This window comes from Gallinula chloropus (assembly GCF_964237585.1).
Source record: "Gallinula chloropus genome assembly, chromosome: 2".
Classification (NCBI taxonomy): Eukaryota; Metazoa; Chordata; class Aves; order Gruiformes; family Rallidae; genus Gallinula; species Gallinula chloropus.
The window spans coordinates 112645403-112671028 of NC_140086.1; the positions used below are offsets into that span (position 1 = coordinate 112645403).

At 46.0% G+C, this 25626-nt stretch overlaps 1 protein-coding gene across 1 annotated transcript in view; it reads right to left on the bottom strand.

Moving 5' to 3' along the window:
* Positions 1–4681: 4681 nt before the first annotated feature.
* The window catches only part of AOAH (acyloxyacyl hydrolase), a gene marked incomplete at its 5' end in the record, with an annotated part of 79644 nt that continues 58699 nt past the window's right edge, over positions 4682–25626 (bottom strand). Inside the window, 6 exon segments of the mRNA XM_084260304.1 lie at positions 4682–4964; positions 11091–11167; positions 14814–14910; positions 16480–16539; positions 16621–16679; positions 19306–19478. Of these exon segments, the coding sequence (XP_084116430.1) occupies positions 4836–4964; positions 11091–11167; positions 14814–14910; positions 16480–16539; positions 16621–16679; positions 19306–19478 (595 nt within the window). The 3' untranslated portion in view covers positions 4682–4835.

Consider the following 25626-nt stretch of genomic DNA (forward strand, 5'->3'; position numbering starts at 1 on the left):
AAGAAGATGAACGTATGCAAAAACCTGCGTGAACCACACAAAAAGAACTCTATGTGGGACATCACCTATGCTTTAAACTTGAGAGTATGTAACATTACACAGGACTACGTTATGCAGTATTTTTACTTCACTTTAAGAATTTTAAAACTTTTTTGCTTCCGAGCTTTTTCAGTATGGTAGGAAGCAATTAGCTGTGTCTAAATGTGCTAAATATTTATGTAACTTCTTGGTGGGGTTTTTTTGGGAGTGTTTTTTAGCTGAGTACATTCTCTTCTTTAAACAACTAAATGATTGCAGGAAACTACATTTCAGGGCAGGAAGAAGGGAGCAAGCTAGTGAAAAAACAAGCTTACTAGGTAACTCAGCGCCCTGAAAGAAACAATAGCTCAGAGTTCTCTAACAGGAACGGTGCTGAAGCACAAGATTTAACATTGAAAGGGTTTGTCAGGTTTTTTAATGATCAGGCATAGAAGTTACTAGTAAATTTTATTCTACAACATGCAGTATAGGTATATTTTGCTTGCACAGTGTCCTTGTGGTCAGAACAAGACGTGCACAGTATGTGTGTACTTTTTTTGCAGTTTCTCATGCAACCAGTATGGATAAATGCATGGTGTGTATCTTGTGTGGTTTACAGGTATGGAATTGTGTACGCAGTATATTGCACTTTGATAGAAATGAAAGGTCTTATGTAGTAGGACTGCTATTTAAAAAAAGAAGAAAAAATAGTTTTGGGTTTTTACCTGTCAGAATGTCTTGGGACTCATGGTTTGTACAAGAGAGGATTCTCCCCCATTTGAGCACTAGGAATACATTGTAAAAGTGCTTTTTTTTTTGCCTCCTTTCCTTTCTTATGACACTACAAAGCTGCTATATACCAACTAATTTTCTGCTGGCTGAAAGTATGGGTCTTCCTCCCCCTCAGACATGTCTGTAAATGCAGACCTGTCATTAAAACAGCAAAAGTGTTCAGTTAAAACTTGTGAGTCTTCTCAGCTTTTCCTCTGGGCTTAGTGAAATACTGTCTCATCGCTCCATTGTTGCAAATGCAATAGTGGAATACTTCAAGTTGCTGTTATATATACACACATGATACACTAAATTCTGTGAGCTTATCCTGTATTCATCCTGCCACTTTTATACTTTTCTTTTGAATCCAGTTTTATTGTTCTCATGTCTTTAAATAATTTCAAACTATGTATTGAGATTTTATTCATTTAAAATAAAGAATAAAACGCTTTACACCTGTTCCGTGGTGTCACCTGTGGCTTTGAGATATGGGTTTGTAGGCCAAAGAAGAAAAACTGGACTCAATGAGATGGGTGAGAGAGGTTTCTATCTGGTATGTATATCCCAAGATGCCACTTGCTTTGAGACAGTAATTTGATGCTTTAGGGGTAGCTTAGCCCCAAATTCTTGCACTAGGGATGCAACATGAGCGCTGGGAGAGCAAACTTCATCCATTGATCCACAGTAGGCTGTCTACTTAAACTTCCAGGTGCATCTTAACAAAGCTCACTACATACAAAATTATGAAATAAGTCCACAGAAAGGTGTTAAGAATTTAACTGGACTAAGGGAATATGACTAAGGGAATATAAGGGAATATGACTCTTGATTTTTTTTTTTTTTTTTAAATTCAGGCTACTTGGGCTATATCTAATATATATCTCTGCTGTAGATATTAGTCTGTGTGTGTTCACTGCCCAAGGTGAAAAGTTACCCTTCTCAGGGAAAGGCATCACGTGTGACCGGCGATGTGACTTAGAAGAGCCAACCTGGGTGCTGAGCTCTCTGTGCGAGCTGCTGGTGGTGATGGCATGTGCCACATACACAGTGGGTGATGCCAGCTGAGCAGCAAGCCTGTGCTCAACCGCTTTGCTGACCTGAGCTGCTGTGTACCTCCTCCCCTCTCCTGCTTCCCTGCTCTTCTAAGGGTGAGCTGTGGGGAAAAAACTTCCAAAATGTTGGCAAACTTTTTTTCGTGCTTGTCGAGGATCCTTTTGGAAAAGGCCAGGCTGCCTGGAAGCAAATAGCTTCTCAGGTAGCTAGAGATGCCCCACTGCCTGATTCCAATCAGAGCTCTAAGTTTTGTAAAAGCAGTTTATGAACAGAAAGAGCATCAGAAAACCCCTTTCCATTTGCAGTTTGTTAGAACATGACGGTGATATGATCCCTTCCATGTTCACATGCTCTAACTCTTCCCCCAGAAAGACCTTGCTCGACCATCCCCTTCCAGATATCTCTACTGCTGCAAAGCTCAGAGCTGTACTTAGCTCAGTGAAACTCCTTCCCTCCCCCCTCTTTCTACCCGTGCATTTGTCACCTTCAACTGATCAAAGGAGATCAGGAGGCAGTAAAACTAAGGGAACAGCCCAGGTTTCATAGTTTGTTACTGCTTTAGAATCGGGAAGGGCTTTTTTAGGAAGCATTTATTTAAATATAGGACGTTTATTTTTAGAGTGGTGCTGGTAAGTGATTGATGGTTGGGGGTGCAGATCTTGTGGTTTTTGCATCTTTTGAAATAACAGTGAGGCACAGTATTTGTAAAAGCTGATGGCTTAATAGGCCCCAAATTCATCTTTATTTGCAAATAATTCCTACATTAGCTACAAATCAAGTTCCTGCACACAGCCTGCTTCTAACTCTGAACCAGGGAGCTCACCCTTGCAGCTTAAGGTTTGGTTAGAGCTCCTTCAGCCTGTGGCAAGCCTGTTTCCTCAAGTCCCTCGGAGGCCTCGTATCCAGCACAGAGTGATCGTACCCGGCAAATCTGAGCGCTTTGCCTTGGGGTCTGGCTATGGGGGCTTCAGACTGTCTTTGATTGAGAAGACGCTGTTCTAATTTAATAAGGAAGCTTTTCCTCCATTGTTCAGAAATTCATGATGTTTGCTAATAAGAAAGTCTATAAATGGAAAATGCATTGCTCTAGGCGAGGCAGCTTATTTTAGCTGAGGAAATCTCAGTTTTACTAGCTTGTAAGAGTCCTAATTGGTGTTATTAAATCCCAACCTCAAATGAAATGCAATACTTTGCAGTGAGGTTGCCTGAAAATTTGGCTTCTAAATACATGTGGTTCCCTTCCCCTCCCCCCCCCCCCCCCCCCCCATTTAATTGTAGACTTGTGTATTTTGGTGTAGAGGAAACCTATCTGATATTCTATAATTACTATCTGTGCTACACTTGGTGTATAGTAAAACCAGGTGGGATGCCTTTGTTTCTGTCCTTGTATTGTTTTTGTATGATCAGATAGGAAGCCTGAGCAGGCAATAAAAAATGGCTGGTGTTCTACCTTGCTGGTGTGCATCAGATGTCTTTGATGGACAGAATTTGTACAGGAAGCAGATAGTATTAGGAGGAGGAGGCAATGGCCTTCTTCAGGCATGCCTCTCCAGGCTTTAAGCTGTTTCTTGGGAGACAGGATATTTTGGTAGTGTCTAAATGCCTTGAATGAATCGGGGTCCCATTAGTAAGTATCACTCAGATAAGGAGTGCATTCCCTTCTGGTTTCCTAGAGTAGGTGACTTGAATCTTTCATTAAATGTCAGCAGTTGTCCCAAAGGAATCTTAACAAAAGCTGCTGCATTGACTGTACTTTTAAATAAAAGGAAGATCATCCAGGGTAGCAATTGCACGTGCTTCAATTGAAGTGGTGTTAGCCAAGTCATCCTCTGCCTGTTCCAAATGCTGAGCAGATGCATCCAGCCACAGCTATGGCCAGCGTGCTGAGGTCCGCGCGCAGACCGGCCATCTCTTCGTCTGGGCTGCAGCCCAAGAGCTTGCGTGGGCTGACCCAGCCTTACGCATGGAATGCCTTCAGGAGAAAAAGTGAAGCCAACCTACCTGAGTTCTGGCTAATTTGGATGGCTTTTAGCCACGTCACGTTAGCGATTTCTATTTACCAGGCTTTTTCTGTGTATAATTAGTGACATTTTATGCTGTCTGGTCCCTTCATCACCAGCAGGGCTGCCAGTAGAGCTGTCTATTTACTCATCCATTTATTTCGTGAAGAGCATTGGATAATCTGGTGGAAAAATCTAATAGTAATTCTCAACCTTGGAGCCTGTGTATGAAGCAGAGCAGGTAAGAGCTTACCAGTATCTTCATCAATGCTGTGGTCACGCCTGTAAAAGGCACAGGGCTGGGTATATCACACTTGTTAGGAAGCGAAAGAGTAAAGATGTAGTAAAGCTTGAGGAAGCAACCTGTTTGAAATACATGAAGGGTTGTTGGGTTACTATCCTGTTACTGGGAGGGGAAAGAGAACCTGTGCTCAGTCAGCCTGCACAAATGCTGCCAGGAAAATCAAAATTCAAGTGCCTTGCTATTCCTGGCACATTTTAATAAGCAAATAGCAGCTCTAAACAATGTATTGACAGTCAGGGCAATTACAGACACACAATTTACAGCAACATAATGAGTTTGGGGTTCCCCACACACACTTTTGGGATCAACATAACAGTTGAAACAGTACAAATAGAAAGCTGAGAAATAATGTTCCCCAGGGGGAAAAAAATTTATAAAAGTGGTAGGGCCAGGAGTTTGTGCTGTATGGGGAAAAAAAAGCTGTGCAGATTTACAAACTAGCTCAATAAATGGTCTGGATGGCAGGTATCCTGTGATTTTTATTTGTGTAGCTCTACAGAAGAAGCATAGCCTACTTGTGCAGGTGAGGTACAAATCGCGAAGAATGCTGCTGTGTCATGTCCACTGCTACTGCCTCTGGTAACTTGCCCTCCCCCCCTTTTTTGTGTGTGTCTTTGATCATCTTGTTTCATGGGACGCGCTGGGAAGCATCGCTGAGCACTGTGTCAGGGCTCCGGCATCTTTGGAAGTCAGTGTCCACCTTGATCTTTGAATACAGCTTCAATCTCGTCGTTGAAAGGATTCTCCTTTCCAAGAACATGAGGCCATTCGTGTAGCGCCTTCTGCCAGGTGATGCTTGTTCCAAGGGCTGCAGCAATCTGCAAAGAGCACAAATACTATAAGTTGCTTGTGTGTCTATCATGTAACTGTGTCATGTTGGCACTTGGGAGACCCCCACCAAAAAAAAAGATTCCTCTGTATACCTGTGTGATGGACTCTGACTTCTAACCAAAGAAAACAGCCCGCTCCAGCTACTTGAAAGGGAGAAAATCCTTCTGAAGAGTAACCATGAAGTAAGGACCATGTAACTGCACCTCCCTGACCAGTCATTCGGCCTTATGATAGTCTCCACCTTCTTCCTGATGTCTAAGCTGTCTGGTCTATAAGCTTCGATTCAAAAGCCCAAGAATCTGATGGGGTTTTTTGTTCCCTCAAAGGTATTTTGAAAATATTTCAAAAGCATTGCTGGGATATAATGCATAAAACTCTTGCAAGTCCAAAGGAATTTATGCTTCAAAATGCCTCTGGTATTTCTAATAAATATCATCTCTGCTATCTGATAAGGAGACCATGGCTGTTGAGGAAAAAGAGATCCGATTATATCTAGTTTCAATGCTACCCAGCTCTGATGCTCTAAGTTTAGGCCTGCTGCTGGTTTTCTTCAGAGCTTTCTTCCACAAGACCTGCAGAAGTGGCCAAATAGTTTTTTCATTGCTGTGAGAACCACTCTAGCTTTCCTGGGTTATTTTTCCCCCCTAGACTTTATGCACTGAAGAGAAATGTGTCGGCTGTATTGGCTAGTAGGAGAAAAGGGAAGAGAGAACAGCCCAGTTACCCCTGAACCAGATTTTCACACCCTGATAATGCATTTCTTGTTTAACTTCTGACCCACAGTTATATGCTGCTTACATCTTAACTTTCAATCCTGAAACTTGTTCAGATGTGAATTATAATCTGGAGTCTTAAATAAGGCTAACAAAACATTCTTATGGAGGACCAAGATGGGCTTATGGAGTCTATTTAAATACTGATGTTTTGGAGTTTGGGAACAGACAGGGAGCTTTGGAGACTCTTCATGTGCTGCATTGTAAAGCCTGTGCTTTTAGAAAAAAGCAGCAATGATGGGTGAGTAGACAAGTCACAGAATCACAGAACAGTTTGGATTGGAGGGGACATCAAATATCATATAGTTCCAACCCACAGGCAGGGACACCCTTGGGCAGGTTGCCCAAAGCCCCATCCAACCTGGTCTGGGGCACTTCCAGGGAGGGGGCAGCCACAGCTTCTCTGGGTGACCTGTTCCTGTTTTTTAAACTCATTAAAAAAGAAAAATCTTTCTTTCATTCAGAGGAATTGGGACAAAGAAAAGGAATGTGGAGACTCTGCAACAGCATATTTTCTCCTGGTCAAGCCTTCTAATGTGACCAAGTGTGGTTTTTCTGGGACCAAGACCTGTCTCTGTCAGGGTGGTCTATTCTGGCACTATTATCCCAAATCTTCTGTACAAGGACTGAAGCCTTCCATATGTATTTTAGCAGAGCTGGCTTGGGTGTTTAAAAAAACCCAACTGTTTTTGCATTGCACCCTCTGCACAAGCACTGGTGGAAGTAGGCTCTATGGTGTTCAGGCTGAACTGAACTTGACTGGAGTTTATTGTGCACGTGCTTGGACTGCCCTAAATTAGGTAGGTCCTGCTCAGATATCATTTCACGTGGTCCTAAGGTTTTGGTTATTTAACCTAGATGAACAGGTTTCACAATGCTAGAAATAATTTCTCTTGTAGGTCTTCAAATTCCAAATCTCCTGTGCCCTGAGACCTGCTGAAATTGGTACATTTTTCACAATTAATTTTTTTTTTGTGAGGACATCAACCCCTAAGCGATATTTTAAAGGAAATATTACCTAACCTTAGAGAGCCCTGGATAACTGTGACTCTGGGAGCTGTCTGTGTTATTTCAGCAGCTTTTGGCTATGTATTTCCTACTCCTGTGCCAAACTGGCGATGGGCATGTCCTCAGCAAAGTGTAAATACTCAAATGATCCGATCTGTGTCACTCCAGCTTTTTCTCTCTTCTTTTTTTTCCTGACTGGAATGTGCTTTTCTATGTCTTAAGGAAAGAGAAAACGGAGAATCTCCTCATGCTCAAGCTGTGCTTTTCTGACTGTGCATAACTATTAACAATCTTCCAAGTGTTTTGGGTCTTGTGATACTCAGGGCTTCTGTCTTCTCCCTGGTAACTTTACAGAGGCAAGAAGCTAAGCCATTTGTGCAGGATCCTGCTGAAGCGCACGGCTCTGTCACCCAAACAAAGCCATCGGCTCTTCTAGAGAGAAGAAATGTCCTTGAAGCCACCTGGCTCTCAGAACAGTTTGCAGGAAGAGTTCATAGTAAGGGAGAGATGCTGGGGAATCAAGAAATCCCTGGGCTTCCGCTATAGGCAATGGGAAGGGAAGGTCAGATTTCTTCTGAAGAGAAGGCTGTTTTCATGGCATCACTTCCAAGGACAACCAAGCTGGATTTTTTGAGGAATGGTGTCTCAGAGACAGCTCTAGAGGGAACTTGGGACGACTGAGTGACATACTTTTAAGTGTCAAAGGTATGTGGTGTGCCTTTCCTTCACTTATGGCTTGAGCTGGGTCTTTTGGGGAAAAAAAAGAGAAAACCACTTCATGGAGCATGATTTTAGCACTGACACTGGAGAGGGATGCAGTTATGCCAAAAACAACCCTATCCCCCTGCCAAGAAACTCGCAGTAAGGGAACGTAGTTCTGGGCTGGGCTAAACAAACGAGCACTTGGTGTTCATTCCTCCCTTCAAGGGCTTTTAAACACAAAATGCTGCATGGACTATGGGGACTTCCTGCCCAAGTGCCCCAACCTAGCCTTTCCCAATGCATGAAGAACCAGATGAACTCTTAACGGGACAAGGGGAATGCTGTGCCTTTCCTCTTCCTTTTTCCCCTCTTCCTTTTTTCCTCTTTCTTTTATTCCTCTTATTTCCTCTTCTTTTTTCCTCTTCCTTTTTTCCTCTTCCTTTCAATGTTAAACAAGCAACTCTGTTAGGTTTAATTCCCTTCCAGATCCTTCCTGCATGGCTGGGATACTGAATAAACACTCTGACACCCACTTCTGCCATCTTTACAGCAGATTTTTATTTTAACTTAAAGAGCAGATAAATGGCAGGTGAAATCTGGGGCAGATGCCAGACACCAACTTATCCTGCCAGCTGCTGTATCGTAAGGACAAGGAATCATGGCACCCTTCCAGCTTACCCTTGGCGGAGAGGAGCACTGTAGTTCTTGTATCCCAAACTCCACAGCTTCTCTGCATCTGAAGGCAAGAGCTAAAATGTTTATGCTTTACTTGGAGTGCTGCCCAATTAAAAAGACCTTCAGAATATTTGTCAAGTGCTTTGAGATCTTCAGGGACAAAATTCAGTAGAAATGTCCAGGCTAGGTGTTACCTGTTGTATTTGTTTGTCAAGCTGTACCTGGGGCATGGGGAATTGCTGCAGAGATTGAAGTTAAGGGCTCCCATTCATGTGACGAGCTACATGGCATCAATCCTCTCCAGCTAGGCAGCTCTACATGCTGTAAAACTCATACCTGGCCAGAGGCATTCACTTTGGTAGAAAGTAAAACTTTAAATATAACTTGTATGAGGAGTGACTGAATTGTTTACCATCTCTCTCAAGCGTGCTCTTAAACATCACTTTCTGCTCTTGCCTCCCCCTCTCTTAATAAAGAGAGCCACTCTTTTGGAGCAGAGTGCCGTGTCTCAGTCGAAATAGTGGTATGTTGATAACAGGCTTGTGTACACCAGCGAGGAAAGAAAAATGGATTTAAAGCGGTGGATGTTTGGATAAGGCTAATTAATAAATCCTAGAAGGGCACTAACTCACTTGAAGTGAGGCATATCTACAGCCAGCACCTTGAGTGTAAGGGAGAATGTACCTGTAAAAGCATTAATGCCATCCTAACAGGGGGAGGGGGAGATCAGAACCACTACGGGATACTGGGACCAGAGGGCGTGAGATATGGCCGTACTCGGCCGGCTCCAGCACCTCAGCATGACAGGGCCTGCGTGTTCTTCTGAGCCCCTTGGTAATTTTCTTTTGGCTTAGGCAAGATCCCTTTTAAGAGAAACAGTTGCTGCCTTCAACTCTGTGCTACCTTCCAGCTGCTGGTGGGATGCGGGCAAGAGCCTGGACGAAAAGGTGTGATCCAGCGAGCTCGGCTCCCTCGATGGTGTGTTGCTGGGGCTTGCAAGGAACCTCAGGCCAGCCTCAGGGCAAGACATAAAAATAACACAAAGACCTTTTCTTCTCCAGATTGTTCATATTGCAGTGTCCCCAGATGGCAGGGTTGAGAACGAAGTTCATCGCTCTGATTTTGTTTGCCAAGTTTTCTCTAATCGCTTCCTCACAAAAGTCCTGGAGCAAAAAAAGTCCAGCCACACCTTCTCCACGTTCCCAAGCTGTGAGCTCATACTTCCATGATGCTATCTTCTGGTACTGAGTGGTAGTCACCAGGAACTTCTAAGGAGTCCCTTTTTGAACCGGAGGCTTTTGACATGGTGAGGCTAAGCAAGTTACTGTGCTGCTCCAGCTGATTGGCAAGGGAGTAAAAGATCGCAACTAAATCACATGCTTTGCCTTTGGACTTCACCTGCAGGTCTCCCCTGGCTGAGCTGACCACACAGACAACGAACAGGTAAGCTGCCAAAATGCTGGAATCTGTCAGTGCTTGCAGTGCACACCTGTTGAAGTGCTTCTCCACAGACTGCTCTTTCCCAGCGTGCAAGGCAGCATCACATCAGGTTATGGAGGTGTGGGGGGGCCAATATATGGGGGGAGGCATTAGCTTGTGTCATAAAACTGGTCCATAAATTCAGCCCATGCTTTTGAGCAGGGGAGATGCCAGGTGGCACCGCCAGTGGCAGTGGGATTCGCCTGCATGGCTTGGTTGTGCTAGGGTGGGAGAGAGCAAGCAGCCAGAAGTGTGGAGGAAGGCAGTAGAGCCCCAGACAACAGCTTTCTCCACACTGCTCTTGCCATGGCACGGAGCTGGTGACACGCACCACAAAAACATCACCAAGGAATGTCACCACTCCTCCGCCCAGGCCTGGGCAGGGATGTTGGGAGTGGAGCTGACTGCTTGGAGGGCATGTTTCCCTCATAGCAGGTGGTAGTGATAAACTTCTGAGACCCATTGCTGAGTATATGGGATGGAGGGCAGCCACTGCTGCTGTCGAGCAGAGCCCTCTGGCAGAGGGGGGAAATCACCTCTGCTCTGACTTGTCCCCTTGTAATTTAGCCCAGCTTATTCCTCGATCCCAGAGTCAAGATTGAAAACCATGGGAAACAGGAGTGGTCTTTGTTTTAGGGACCTTCCCACCTGCCCATGTTGATGTAGTGGCTGTGGATGACTGTGTTGAGGCCGGCAGGAGAGCAGGGCCAGGCTGCACCTGCTGGCATCAGCCATTGCTGCTGCAGTATGCATGCGGGGGTTCGGGCTGCATGCAGTTGTTTGCAGAGTGGCACAGGGAAGACTGGCTCCTGCTTTGCTTTGCCTGTGTTTGAGCTCTGTAGCTAGTGTACAGGCAACTGTCTGGCTTTGCAGCTGATTGCAGAGCGTGCTCTTGCCATGCATTTTGCAGAGCCAGAAAAAAGCTACTTTGATACAAATACAGTGGGAACCAGGCAACCTCACGCTAGGTTATCGAACCCAACCAAGGGCTTAAAGCAGAGCAGCTGCTTCTCCTTTCCTTGCATTCATTTCCGACTGCAAATCTTCCCCCACCACCCATCCTTGAGGCCAAGGAAGAGGGAGAAAACTTCTTCGTAATGTGTGTCTGCAGAGCAGAGAGCAATTTAACTGTATAGCTTCAAAAATACAGCTTTGTTCCGTGCTGCGACAGGCAAACCCATGGCCTCAGAGCCTGTGGGGCTGGAGGTGGCATCTCTGCCTTTTGCTGCCCCAGTCCTGCAAAGCTGCTGCAGGTGTTTGCCCAGGCACCAGGATCTGGTCTTGTGATAAAGACCTGTTTGGCCAGGGTACTGGTGAATGAGAGCAGCCAAGCAGCAGAAGACCTTCCAGGAGTTAGAGCAGAGTGCAGCTGGCTTGAACTGAGATGTCTGCCCTAGGGCTGAAGCTATCATCTCCCTCCCACCCAAACCTGCATCCCCGCAGCATCCTGCCTATTTCCTGGGGCTGGGTTTTTACCTGGCTGGGGTGGAAGCCATCGACTGGTTCGATCAGCTGCCAGGGTTCACCTCCCATCTTGCGCCACTCCTCAGCCGCTGCGAACAACAATGTAAGCAGAGGGGTTATCGCCAGGGAGCACGGAGGCGCCCGCGCAGAGATGTACCCCCCTCTTCTTCAAAGCCCCGCTGGTATTTTTAAGCACACAATGGCTCTATATGAAGATTATGGTAATTCCTATAAAGTTGTCAGAGCCAATGCTGTGTGCAATCCCCTCTCCTCGGGGCAGTATTTAAGCTGTTGTTGTTAATTTCACCCCCCCTCCCCCCGCAATATTTCGGCGAGGAAGCGCTTTGAACATCAGTGGTCGTGAAACAATTTGTGTTCCCTCCCGACTAAGATGGATTCCGTAGCAAGTAAAGCTCTAAATTATTTAATACTGATTTGATACTCTGGCATTTCCTAATTTAGTTGCATCTTCGGCAGCGCAAAGAAAATAAGGAGATAGAGAAAAGAGTGCTTTTGAGAGCAGGGGATGGTAACACAGCATTCACATGGCCCGATGTCTGCAGCAATAGACTGTCATTTTCAGTGGCTCCTCTTTCCGAGCAGTCTTTTTCAACTCCAACAGAATAACCTTTTGAATTACATAAGCATGACATTCAATGCAAATGATGCTGTGCTGTGAGCCCCGGAGCCATTAGAGAAGTAAAAAGCTTTCTCCCTTCAAACAAGGGCTGCAGAGTGATCAAACACGAGACTAGTGAATATGGCATTAACAGACTGTAAATTCAATAATTTCTTTTATAATGACAGATTAAGAATTCTTAATAGCGTTACGCGGGCATCCTGGCAGGAGGGAAGTGTTCTCCATTCAAGCACCACAGCTGTGACCTAGACTCACTGCTGTTTGTTGGACCCTGGTTGTTGGGTCAGCAAGTGACATCTAGGTCCCCATGCTAACTCTGAATTCACAGGAGGGCGATTTTCCTGCTTTGACTATAGCAACCCAACTGAGACACTTTAGTCAACACCCAAAGTAACTTGATTCAAGACCCAGGGCTTGGAGCTTAGTTTCAAATTTGCAGTATGTTGGGCAAAACATTTATTCACCTTAGATTACACCACAGAGCGCACGTACAGGTGCACTCCTCGTGTATGGTGCTGTATGTTGAGTACAAGGTTTACTTCATCACCTGACTACTCTCAATTGCCAGAATTAGCAGAGAAGTAAGGTTTATATCAAGAATTCTGACCATCATACTTGACCTCCAAAAATCTTGGAGCAGTTGAACAAATACCCACCAACTGAGTACATCCAGAGTTTCTCTTAAAAGTGCCTAGTGCCTTGGCTAACCTAGCCTAGAGTTTGCTCCCATCTGCTCCAAGAAAAGGCCAAAAATAAGCAATACCTATCCCCCGTTTATTGCACTGCTTCTTAAAGGAATCACCGTGTTCTTCAGCCAAAAGCAACATCTGAGATTGAGTGTCGGTCTAAATCCAGAATAAATGCTAGTATACTCAAATTTTACTCCAAGAGAACTGGGAGCTGCTGTGTATATACACATATATGTATATATGTGTATATATATATATATATACACACACCCAGGCCACCCTGAAATCGATGTACCCATCACACTGTGCAATCACTGCTAAATATTTGATGTCTGGAAAGTTTAGGGGAGGATTTGCACTTGCTTCAGAAAGACGCAGGGAAAGTAGGTCAGCAGCCTTAGCTGGATTTTGAGCGCACTCAGGAACTGACAGCTTTCCTGTCGGCAAGCTCAAATTGTTGGCTCCAGGGCTGCAGGAAACTTTGCAAAGTGTCTTTCAGTGCTGATGTTTGTATGTGCATGTGTGATTTTGTTTACCTCATTTATTTAACACGATGTAATCAAGAACAGCAAATTATATTAAGATGTTTCTTTTCGTGAAAGCAAATAAATTACCTAAAGTTAGTCATTTAACTTATTAAAGTAATTTGCCTACCCAGCAGGTAGTTTGTTCCAAATCCTAATGACTTGGTAAATATTATAGCTGAGGCAAAAGCCGCAGAGAGGCTGGGACATCCTGAAACTCTGTGCTACTATGGTGACCTTGACAGAGGAACCCACCTCTTTGAGCTAAACTTTGGGACAGATAGAGTTCCTCTTCCATCCTTCCTTCTTCACCTCCTCTTCTGTATGGTCTGCATGAGACTCAGAACCAGCTCCCCAAATTGGGTCATGTAGGATAAAATAGGTTTTTGAATTTTGATAGGATTTGGCTGTAAAATGAGATTTTTGCAATAATCTTAGGTGCCTTGGCAGCTTCGCGCTTCCAAGGCCAGCCAGGCACTGATGGGGAGAGGTGTTAGGGGTGTACACTTTGAAGTATTGCCAGGGTGCTTCTGTCCCTTCATGGCTCTGGTTTTGGCTGGCTGTGTGCTGGGATTTAAAAATATAATCCCTGAGCTAAATTTTTCAAAAGGACCAACATGGGAGTACTATCTCTCTATGTGAATATAAACCCAAGGAACTGCAGATCAGGGGTTTTTTTCCAATTATTATATACTTTTTTTGGAATGTAAAAATTCATGCTGTTGGGGAGTGCCCCAGGATGGCCAGGGCTGGACCTCCTGTCCTGTGAATGGAGGCTGAGGGGTGGGGATGGTCCATGCTAAGGAGGTGATGAATGTGGGGCCAGTCTCTTCACAGCAGTGCACAGTGGGATGGCCAACAGACATAAACTGAAATGTGGGAGGTTTAGGCTGGACAGAAGGGGAAAAGCTGTTTTCTGAATTCCCTGGGTGATGCCCCCAGCTAGACCCACACACATCTCACAAGGGAAGCAGAGCTGAGAGGGAACCAGCGCCAAGTGGCTGTCCTCAGCCCCACAAAGATGCTGTCCACTCACACTCACGGTAATGAGGAAAAGTTTCTGGTGTTTTTAGGTTTGGGGTTTTTGTTTTTTAAGTGTCAGTTGCAGAGGGAAGTGATTTGGGTAATGCTCTTACCTAATGTCACTGAAGATCACAGGAGGACGATTTTTGTAAGCTCTTCAAGTTAAAAGTTACAGGAGCATGCAGTTACTTAAGGAAGCAAAGGAAAGAAGCCAGTTCTTCCTGGGAGAGATGCTTCTACTTTTGAAAACAGCGAGTTATGAGAGGGTGGCTGTCTTATTCAGGCAGGAAAATTGAGAACAGTTCCCCTTCTTGAGGCACTGCTCATCCCAGAGGAGGCAATGTGAAGCCCAGTCAGTGAGCTAGTACACTACAGCTTGTGAAGACCACCTTCACCATTGCAGATATGCCATCTCCAGCCTAGATGACCTGCTACAAAAGCAGTGATCAAAAAGAAACCCAAATCTTATGGACCAAAATTGTCTTGAGATTTCTTTTTTTGCTTTGTTCATCAGCCTGAGAAACTGCTGTGGACAAGCAGGAGGCATTTTTAGCATAGGCTCATCTGCTGTCCCTGTTGCCTTGTCACCAACACCCCCCTGCCACCACCCAAGTGCAAATGGCCAGTGGTCCCCAGGCTGGTGGTGGGGACCAGAGGTCCATGGTTACCCCAACCAGGGTAGCTGAGAGAAGGCATTAAGGGTCCTGCCTTGACCCCAGCCCCAACAGCAGGGTCACCTAGGCTGGCGTGGCTACGCTGCTTTTCTCCAACACAGAGCTAGAGCACGAGGAGCATATGAGCAGCCCAGCACTTGACTAAACGCTTCACGAGAAAGACAAGAAAAGAAAAAGCAACTTACTTTGTCTCAGTGGGAAATCCATGTAGAAAACATCAAAGTTGGCAAATTTCTCAGATGTCGCTATTCCTTTCAGGACATTGGAAAGTTGTACAGCTCTCTGCAAAAATCAAGTGGTTTAATGACGACTCAGTGCTGTTCCTGCTGCTTTGCGTGGATTCAGCTTTTGTCACCGATTCATGGTCAGTAATTTGAAGGCTAACTTTGCCCTTTCAGCTGGAGGAAAGGAGGTGGAATGGGGTTCTTCATCATAACAGCCTTGCAGGAGCACCACCAGCCTTTGGGCAGCCCAGCTCATCATGCAATACATCGCTGCAGGTTGTGCTGAGGCCTCAGCTGGGGCAGTCAGTTTAATATACCATATGGTTATTTTACTGGACGCCTCTTTTAGCAGCTTCTCTATGCCTATATATATATATTTCTAATTTCTCCGTTTCAGAGGCCTCTTGAATGGCAACCCAGTAATTTCCATTCCTCTTAAAGAAAGCTGAACCTTTTCTTAGAGGGAAAATTTTCTTTCCTGTTACCCTTCCTGCTGCTGTGTTGTGGGTGCTCACACTTACCTAGCCAGACCAAGTTCTGCTCTTGCTCTCAGCAGAGTAAATTACCTCCACTGAGTGTCTACCTAACCGATATCTCTTGTGTGATTTCTACAGCTGCAACAGAGATCAGGATCTCCTAAATATTTAAATTGTGCGGTTTGGGTAATAACACAGACAATTAGTTTCAGACAGGGGCTCAGAAAGAAGATTAATTCATGCCCCGCAGACATACGAATTGTTCGTGGACAGAAGTTACACGCACTGTATGTTCTGTATTGTTGGTAGGAATATATAAGCTGCAAGCCTGCAAAGATTTAGGACCCTGCTTAATTGCCTTCTCTGAAGTCAAGAGGGACAGGACATAAAACGATATACATATGTAAGCCTTGGTGAAATTAAGGCCATATTTTTTGTTTAGTGAACGCCAACGTTAATACGACTATACACAGGGATGACATCTTTGATGATATTTGGTTACTGACTCTTTTACATGGCTGCAGGGGGTGCTGGGATTAAAAAATCAGCTTGTACCGCAAGGGAATAAGTGGCTGGTATTACGTGACATTCGCTTCTGCAGCCAGATTTTTAGGGTGAGTTTTAAGACATTTCTGTTCTGTCTGTTCCCGTTCCTGCGCTGAGCCGGGATGCTCCTCGGTCACACCATCTGGTGATTAAGTCCACAGAAATGTGTCTGAGGAAGATTAGCACAAATCCCAAATGAAGACAGGGTGAGGCTCTTGCTCTCAGGGCCTGCTCCCACTGCCAGTGAAATGTAGGCAGCTGGCTTTTCATATTCACAAGCCCATTCTGTTTTTATCAAGTACATTCTCTCCTTAAAGACTATGAACCTGAGGAGTTTGATCTGAGGGAGATCGCATCCCTTGAGAATAAATTTGGTCAGCTGAGAGGCTGGAAAGGGGCAAATACATTTAGGGATCCCTTAACCAGAATCTGAGAGGCATTTGAAAGGATAGGAATGGATGCTTCTGCATCTTCCCTCTGCCTTCGGAAGAAAAAAAGCCTATGCTGACATCTCCCTTTTGAGATACTAGACTTACACCCTCAGACACAGGGATGAGTCTGCGCAAGACACTCTGCGGTCTTCTTGAAGCTTTGCTGTGACTTACCTCTGAGGTCAAATTCCTGAGGGTCTCATTGGGGGTCAGCCAGCCGCTGCAGGGGCTCACCTGGGCAGGGATGGGGAGCAGAGCTTTAGCAGAGAGCCGAGAGGAACAGGGGGGCTTCTAAGCTACAGCCAGAGACCTTACCTGGAGGCAGTCGAGAAAAGAATAAAGCTGACTGTACGTAACGTCTCTGTTCAGCTGCCCTGCAAAGCACAGAGAGGGAAACTTCACGTGCCTGATGGCCAAAGGTAACTTCATTTGCAGGTCTGAGTGTTCCCATGCATTAGATTCCTCGGTGGGGAGCCCTATCATGGCTCAGCCCTGGGAGCCCTATCATGCTTCAGTTTACCCTCCCGCCACCAGAGTCAGGGTGCAACCAGCCGCACCAGTGCTTCCTTCTCACTAAGGTGCCTGTGTCCCCACAACATGCAGAGCTGCTTCTGCTTCTCCCCCATCCCCTTCCAGCTTTTCATGGGTGGTTGGTCTCACACATGGGGTTAGTCATTCCAGCCTGCACCAATCTCCACAGTATGTGACTGATATTTTATCCATTAATGTGTCTCTCCCCCTCCAAACAAATGCAGGGGTTTCAAAGCTGAAGGGAAGATTGAAGGTGACTGTATATACTCTGAGATTCACATTTACCTCGGAGAGGTTAGCCTTAAAAGGGAGGAACAACTTTGCTGTCACAGAGGGAAGTGGATATGCTTGTGTGGGTGAGCAAATTGAAGCACCAAGTCAAACATCCAGCTGACATTCCCTAAAATTCACCATGCTGCGCAATAGCCTGGCTTGCCAAGGAAAATTACCCATTTTCTTGACCTTTTCGCATCTTTGGTAGCTACAACCAAGATGGAAATGAAATGGCCACTCAGATCTCTGAGTTTGAAGTGCGCTGGTCATCCTGTCAGGCTTGGCTGGGTTTGCAGTGCTGAAATACGGAGTGTTTGCTCTTGTTTTTGGAACTGCAAAGTGTGATCTCTCCCAAGCAAAACAGGATCCTCAGGTTACTTTGCAGTGGCTTTCTGATATATGCACGATTCCTGCCTATCTCATGGCTGCCCATCACCCAGCAGTGGTATCAGCTGTTCAGGGAGCAAAAGGGGGGTATCCCAAAGATCTAGTGGCACTCCTGGATATGGGGAGTGTCCCAGACCTGTGTAGCCTGAAGCCCTGGGATGGGCTGTCCCAGGGACCAGGGGATTGGCAGAAATCCAGACGGACGTCTGGTTGCTCCTGACTGGTGGCCATGTGGGGAAACCTGCTCACAGTCCATTGGAGGAGCTGCCAGAAGCCATCTCTGCCTGCAAAATATGTTGCTTAGGATTAACTGGGTCTCGCCAAGACAGATCAGCCCCTCTGAAAAATTTCCAACCGTTCCTATAGCTAATCACTCCTGATCTGTCTCGTGCCAAAAAAATGCTACGTGTGGTCTCTGATAATTAGATATCCAGGGGAGGAACAGTCCCTGTGATAAACATGCACTCAAGGGAAGAACAGGATTTATGTGACTAAAAAAATATTTATCACAGGCTCTCCCTGCCCCAAAAGGGACATGATTTTTCTTTTACTTTTCTTTTTTTCTTCTCTCACTTGACAGAAGAATAGTTCTTAGAGAAAATATCTAACAAGGTATTAGGAGTCGAAATGGATACATCAGACATCCTGAAAAGAGGCAAGTACTTTTGAGGGGTAAAATAACCCATAGTAGATAATGCAGAAGCTGTGGGGTCACTGAGAGTGATGGAGGAAACTTGGGGAAAGCACGGCACAGAGTCTGCTGAAGCTTTAGTACCTAGTGGTTGACAAAACTTATCTGAAGATGTAACCTACCATTTTAATGATGTAATTTAGCTTTTCTCTCTTTACAGGTGAGAACTAAGATAACCTCTTTCCACCTGTTCAGATGCAAGAGTGTTCTTTACCCAAATAAAAAGAAGAACATGCTTTTGGTCTAAAATCTGACAGCAGAATGGCCACAATGGTTCCTTGCACACACTGGAGAAATAGAGACTTACTTCAGATGTTTTGTATTTCTTTGATACCTGTATAAAATATTTCACCTCCTTTATCCACTGTGGGGTGGTAAGAATCTGCAAAGGTGAGGCTCTGCAACCAGCTTCAAAGTTTCCTTACCCCACTACCTGTTACATCCTTAGGGAAATGTTCCCATGCTGACCCAAGAGGCATGGCCATTGGACTAACCAAGGATGTCACACATCATTGCTTGTGAATGCACATCCCTGTGATGCTCTTCCTCCTTGCTGCTTGGCACAGGATGAAGGCAAGGAGCAAGTGGCCTGATGGTGGTCAGACCTATGGTTTCATGCATGCGCTGAGATGACAGATTCCCAAATGCAGCCTCCGAAACTCTGAAAATGCTGCCCCAAAGAACCTTATAGCAATTGAGGGGCTGCCTCAAAACATGCCTGCACATGGTGTGAGGGTTCAGTCACCACACCTGGAGGTAGGGTACAGAGTGGCAGGCACCCAGTGCTCATGGCAAATTTATTTCTTTATATCTAACAAATTTATTTCTTTAATATCTTCTGCAAAACCCTGACTTAACCTTCAGTCCTGGCCCATAGCCAGTTTTGCCGAGGCATTCACCAGTCTGAATGGAGATGTTCACCAAATGGCCAGCTCTGTCTGTAACAACAACCAGGATGAAGTGCAGGCTAGCTGGCCACACTTTTGGGCCAAGACTGAAGCAGAACAGCTTCTTTCCACATCCACAGCATGTATTAAACCTGGATCTGAGAGGGTCCAGCTTTGGGGAAACCGGGAAGGTTAGGGGTCTGCCATCTAAGCACACCATCTCACACTTACCTAGAGGATGGTATCTGTCATGCAGGTTATCCCAGAGAAAGCGGCCATCTACCAAGCCTGTTAAAATCACGTGGCTGCCGTTCGGGAGATGGGAGTCCAGGTACCGCAGAGCTTGCACCACGTTGGAAAACATTTCTTTGGGTGTCGTCATGTGAGCCAGCGTGTCACGGTTCCTGCAGGAGAGGAGGATGCCGACAGGACGCTGTGTCAGGTAATGCTGTGCCCCTCAAAAGGCACCTGAAACTGTGTAATCTTCTTCTTTGCTGTTCTTCCACACAAGATAGCTAAACAAAACCTTATAAAAATGATGCTATGTCTTTATAGTCCCTCTTTTTTACTGCAAAAATCAGAAGTGATATAGAAACCTCCCTCGGTGCAGCCCTCCTCCCTGCTGAAAACAGACAGATACATCCCTTCTTTATAGTGTGGTCTCCTGTTGTGGGTTAACCCCGGTGGGCAGCTAAGCGTCACACAGCTGCTCGCTTGGTCCCCGTCACCCCCACCCCCTGTGAGACAGGAGAAGAAGAAAGGGAGAGTAAAAGCAAGAAAACTTGGGGACCAATATTTAAAAAAAAACCAAACCCAAAGCATGTCATTGTTCAATAAGCAAAGGAGAACTAGGAGAGAAAGCAAGCAAAAGAAGTGACACAAAGGCAATAACCTCCCATGGGCAGGCCGATGCTCTGCCAGTTCCTGAGTGAAAGGTGGCTATTTCCTCCTAAAATCCTCTCATCTTCCTTTTTCATTGCTGAGCACGATGTTGCATAGCATAGACTATCCTTTCGGTCAGTTTGGGGCATCTGCCCAGTTGTGTTCCCTCCCAACCTCTCATGCACCCCTGGTGTATCCAGTGGCAGGGGGGAGGGTGAAAAACAGGGCAGGCCCCAATGCTGTGTAAATACTGCTCAGCTGAAAAACTGTGTTATCAGCATTGTTTTTGGTCAAAAATCTAAACTGTAGCACCACAGGAGCTGCTATGAAGAAAACTAACGCTACCCTAGCCAGGCCCAGCACACCTCCATGAAGAGAAAAGCCTTTTCTCTCCTGCTGGTTTTATTTTATTCCATAGCTTGCAAATGAGGCAGGCCTTGTTTATAGCGCAGAGAGGCGAATCAGAGCCATGAGGCAGACTATGACCCCATCGGCTTCCCGTGGAGTTAACACGCCATGTAAAACTTCTCCAGTTAGCCTGGTGCCTCCCTCCTATTAGCTGTTGCAGAGCATCTTCAGCCACTTGGTATAAACCCAGGAACTTGCCTAGCTGTAGTCTTTAAAAGTCTGCTGCTTTTTGCGACTGCAAAGACACTGCCCTTGGCATCCTCATGAAACTCCAGTCTGACACTGAAGTGATGCAATGTCTACCTTGAGTTTCAGCAGGAAAAGGATCCGTTGCCCTCAGGGGATGTAGGGTGCTGCTGCTCTACCTGGTTAAGAGTCTCCATGATTCATCTCTGAACAGGCAAAAATGGTGCTGCTCTACACACACAGGGCTTCAGGGTGCAGGACAGGGGAAAGGAGGGCTTCTTTCCCCTGGGTTTTGCTGTGTGTAGCTTCATTCAACATGCTCTTTGATTATGCCAGGTAGAAATATCTAAGGTAGCTTTGTGTCTCATGTGATGTGCTTCTCTTACTACAGATCTGCAGGAGGGTGGGAGAGTAGCAAGGGGTCTGAACAAATGTGGGAGGCTGGAGGGAGGAGGAATTTAAGATAAAAATAGTCCTCAGACATGTTCATTAAGGTACAGGAGCTGTGTCAGTGTCCCACATGGACTGAGCACCTATGTTTTGAGTCTCACTGGCAGACCTGAACCTCGTCAAGCCAGAGCCCCAGGCTTAGGTTTATCTTTCCCCTCTTGCATTCAGCTGTAAATGCCACAGGGAGAGGAAAAATAAAATCCTGACGTTGAAACAAATTCCAACTCACATAAGAAAAACAAACAAGCAAAAGCGCCGCAGGCTGCCTAGCGAGCGCTGCTCTAGTTATGTTATTAAAACAATCACTTTATTACAGTAAAAGTGTTCATCATCAGAGCACATCAGTGTGTGCAGCCGTGCACAGCATGGACCATGCACCTGTGGGAAGCTGGTTCTTGTGACAGTTTTGTTCCTGCCTTGGTGGTGGCAGCTCAGCTGGACCAAGCCTTTCAGAGAGAAAGCTTCAGTACTTGCTGAGGAGCTGATCTCAGTTGCTCAAGAAAACAGACAGGGGATGCCCTTCCAAGCAGTGCCTGAGGTTGTACTAACATCCATCCTTACTGTTTTTGCAGTTCCTGTATTTTCTCCTTGTAGGCTTGTAGGGAAGAGATTTGCTTAGCAGCCAGGAGGTTCCATCCAGGTCTTTTCCCTGGGAAAGCCCTTTAATCTCTTTTGTGGCCTCAAACGGATAAGAGAAGAGCAACTTTGATGCTTGCAGAGCTGAGGGAGCTACTGGGGAATCGGGGAGGGTCTTGTCAGTGAACACTGTAGGAGCAGGGACTTTCAAAAGCGTTGTAATTCTGTCTTGAGGTGTTACAAACATTTGAGCTTGGGGGCACAAGGAGGCCTGGGCTGAGTCCCACATGGGAGGACCACACTCCCTAGTAAGGATACTTTGGTGGGCTGCTGGGTTTGCACACAAAATAATAATTACACAAGTTCTCTGGGCCCAGAAATTTATCTTAATGCAGTATGTGGTGCTGAAGCATTTGAGACTTTCTGATTAGGGAGAACTGAGAAACAGCATTCAGATGCAGGCTTATCCTTGTGACAGCCATCCAAGCAAGGTACTTCTGAGATAAGGCTGTGGTTTTTGGCTTTAAATTGCTTCATTTTGCCTACAGGTGTTGCAGCAGTTGATTTCAAAATACTGCTCTGATGTAAGGCCTCTACCACAAGTAAACATGTCAGTGAGCCGAAATTAATATGACATCCATAGTGCCACTTTCTCTTGTCACTCTCTGCTGAAGTCATGCAGATATTTCAGCACATTTCTTCATGTTTCCTTTGTGTGCCAGGCTATGAAATTAAAACTGACTGAGAAGCAAACCCTGTCATAGGCACGATCATTTTGGGCTCTGTCATAAGGACTTCAAGGTATCTGGGTGAGCACTGGGGGCTGTTGTGGTACCTTAACACAGTCTCCCTGGGAGGAAGCAGCCAGTGACAGCCTCTGCCCACCTGGGACCTCTGGAAGCTAATACTGGCCGTGGTTTATTGTGCAATGATGACATAGCAAGCAGATATTAATGTCAGGATTCTTGCTGCATTGGATCTGGGTAATTTAGGGAGAACTTCCCACGCCCCCTACAATACATGAATAGACAGTCATATCTTTGGATGTGCACACAGCTCCTGGGTATCTGTCCCAACACCACAGGTACCCTGGCTGCGAACACATATAACACAGCGGGACTGGGCAGCCTCCTGCAACCTGTGCAAAGCTTTTCCAGCTCTCCTTTGCCACAGAGACCTCCTGCAGTCCCTTATAAGAGAGTCAGGCATAGTTCAAACACAACTCTCTACCCTCCTTCTGCATGGGGCTCATGGGCCTGGCCTGCCACATCATGCAGGACAGTGATTCCTCCCTCCCCATGACCCCAACCCAAATAAATATACCCCCAGGCAATGTTTCAGCCATACATCTGTTTTCCAGCCACATGCTGTTACAAGCCCTGGCTTTGGGTCACTGGTATTCGGGGCCAGCTGGTGAGTGAGCGCACCACGTGCGCACACACACACACACACACACACACACGCCACATGCATGTACATGCAGAGCTGGACCCACAGTGCAGTTCAGCTCCAGCTTGCTGCAGAGGGGTGGCATGTCCACGACACGAGGGCTAGAGGTGTTGCATGCTCACATGCTATTTTTACAGCCAGAGGGGTGCAACAGGGCTTTGGTGACGGTACCCTTACGATAAGGGAGTATTATACTCTCACTGGCACCAGTGCCACTTCATACAAGTTCCCTTCCCAATGGCTGCCTGCTCATCCCGCTTTGTGGCTGTCACATCCCTGGTTGTTGCAGATGCCATAACTGTGCAGCTGAAAAACAGAGGCTGAAGAAATGGTGCCGTGCCCGAAATGCAACTAATATGTGCAATAATTGTACACAGCATTTGAGACGGCTGGTGCTCATTATTTTCTTGTCTGAATTTTTTTTTGTTCCAGGTCTGTGTGTCTCACATTGTGTCCCACATTTACACCTCAGTGGGCTGAGAGATACCACTGCCATCTGTCTTTATTTTTCTAACCCCCCTGTTTGGACACCACAGTGTGGAGACTACTGGGAACATGTAACACAGGCTGCCAATTCCATTATCGCTCTCCTCTACAAACATCCATATTACTCACTGCCCTGCTCCTCACATGGGATGAAATACTGGCATTTTAACAATGCTCTGGCCAAGAGCTGTGTCTCTGGTGTGCACACTGCTGCTCTCTTTTGAAGGTAAAATACAGGATAAGGCCAGAAAGGCTCTATTACTGCAGTTAAAAGCTGTCCTTGAAGAGGTTTTTATTTGTCATGCCCCGGGTTTGAAGTCAAGCCCATCGGATGCTCTGTATCCTCCATAACCTCTGTGTACATCAGACCCAGGGCAGATACACACAGTGACCGGATGCTGAAAAGAATCTCCTTCAGCTGTACATCCCACTCGATGGAAACAGCATGGAAACAGCATGTTGCTACTGAAGCTGCAGCATCTTTCCTTGCTGGAGTCACGGGGATCATTACAGCCTGATAACCTCTTTTGATGCCTGTTGTAGTTTTGCGTGGCTGGGTTCCAGTGGAGGAGGGGGACTGCAGGGGTGGCTTCTGCAAGAAGCAGCCAGAAGCTCTCTGCAGGCCCAACAGAGTAAATAGCAGCTGGGCTCAAGGCTGGAGTCATTGCTGACCAAGACCGAGCTCATCAGTGACAGTCACAGAGTTTCTGGGAGTCACATTTAAAAGGAAAAAAAACACAAGCAGATGCTTTTTGCCGCCAGAGAAGAGAGTGAGAAGATGTAAGAAACTGTGCAGACATCAAGGCCAGGGAGGAGGAGGTGGGGAGGAGGCACCTCAGGTACCAGAGAGAAAGAGGCCTCTGCAGCCCATGGAGAAACCCATGATGGAGCGGGTGGAGACATGCAGAAGACTCTGTAACCTGCACTGGAGCAAGCCTCTGACAGCACTTGCAGCCCACGAAGAGACAGAGAGATGAGCAAGGGAGAGAGAGAGAGAGCAGGTTTGCTTGGGGGTGGGCTTGTGACTCTGTGGAGGCCCAAGCTGGAGCAGTCTGGGCTTGAGAGACTGAGAGACATTCTATGATTCTATGACTGCATCTCACACAAGTGACCCACGCTGGGGCAGCTGGTGAAGAGCTGAAGACCCGTGGGAAAGTGCTCACATTGGAGAGGTCCGTGAAGGTCCCACGCTCCAGCAGGGGAAGGGTGTGGAAACCACCCTTCCAACACAAGAACTTGCAGTTAGGCAAAGTTTTAGGCTACCAAACCCAGGATGCTTTAATGGTAAAGTCTGACAGCCTGTGTAATAGCTTCAGCTTCATTATGCAGCCTGCAGGTGAGACTGTTCAAAAGCTCTGGAAGGGGACTTTGGTGACCCTGTGTCATTTATTAAAACGAGTGCTTTGAAAGTTTTCCACATAAGTCAGATTTATTTCTTCCACTTAAAAGCAAACCTGAAGATTTGTCATGGTGAAAAATAATGTTACACTAACAACAACCTGCAAAACCCAAATTGGTTGTGCTGTGCACTGGCCTGGTTGCAAAGTGGTTTCTGCCTTTCCACTACTACCAGGGGGAAAGGAAGCATCCAAGTAGTGACCTCTGTGGACTCTGTGAGCATTGCTAATGGATAATGTCAGAACTATTAGTTTTGAAAGCTTCAGTTCATTCTCCCGCTGAGCTTATGACGCGAATAAAGCCAGAAAGACAAACCACCTCATCAGGAGAGCACAGCAAAGACTGCAGGCAGCATGCAGCAGAGGCAGGGTGAAAATAAACCTCAACAGGGGACTACGTTGTCATTCTTCAGGAAAAGTAAACTCGGCACGCTCTACCTCCTGACAGGAGGTGACACGCTGGGTAAGACGGATATACATGCTTTTAAACTCCTTTCTTTCCCCTCTCCTGTTGCTGTTATACTTCATTTCATCTGCTAAGTTAGAAATATTCTACTTCAGACATGCCATTGGTCACTTTATTGCCACCTTGTAAAAGAAAGTAAAAAAAGCCAGGCTCTGAATGAGGACAGGTGGGTGGCCGTGACAAATACAGGTAAGGCAACAACCAGTATTTCCAGCAGCAAAATAAGAATGAAGTAAGGACCAATAGCAAAGA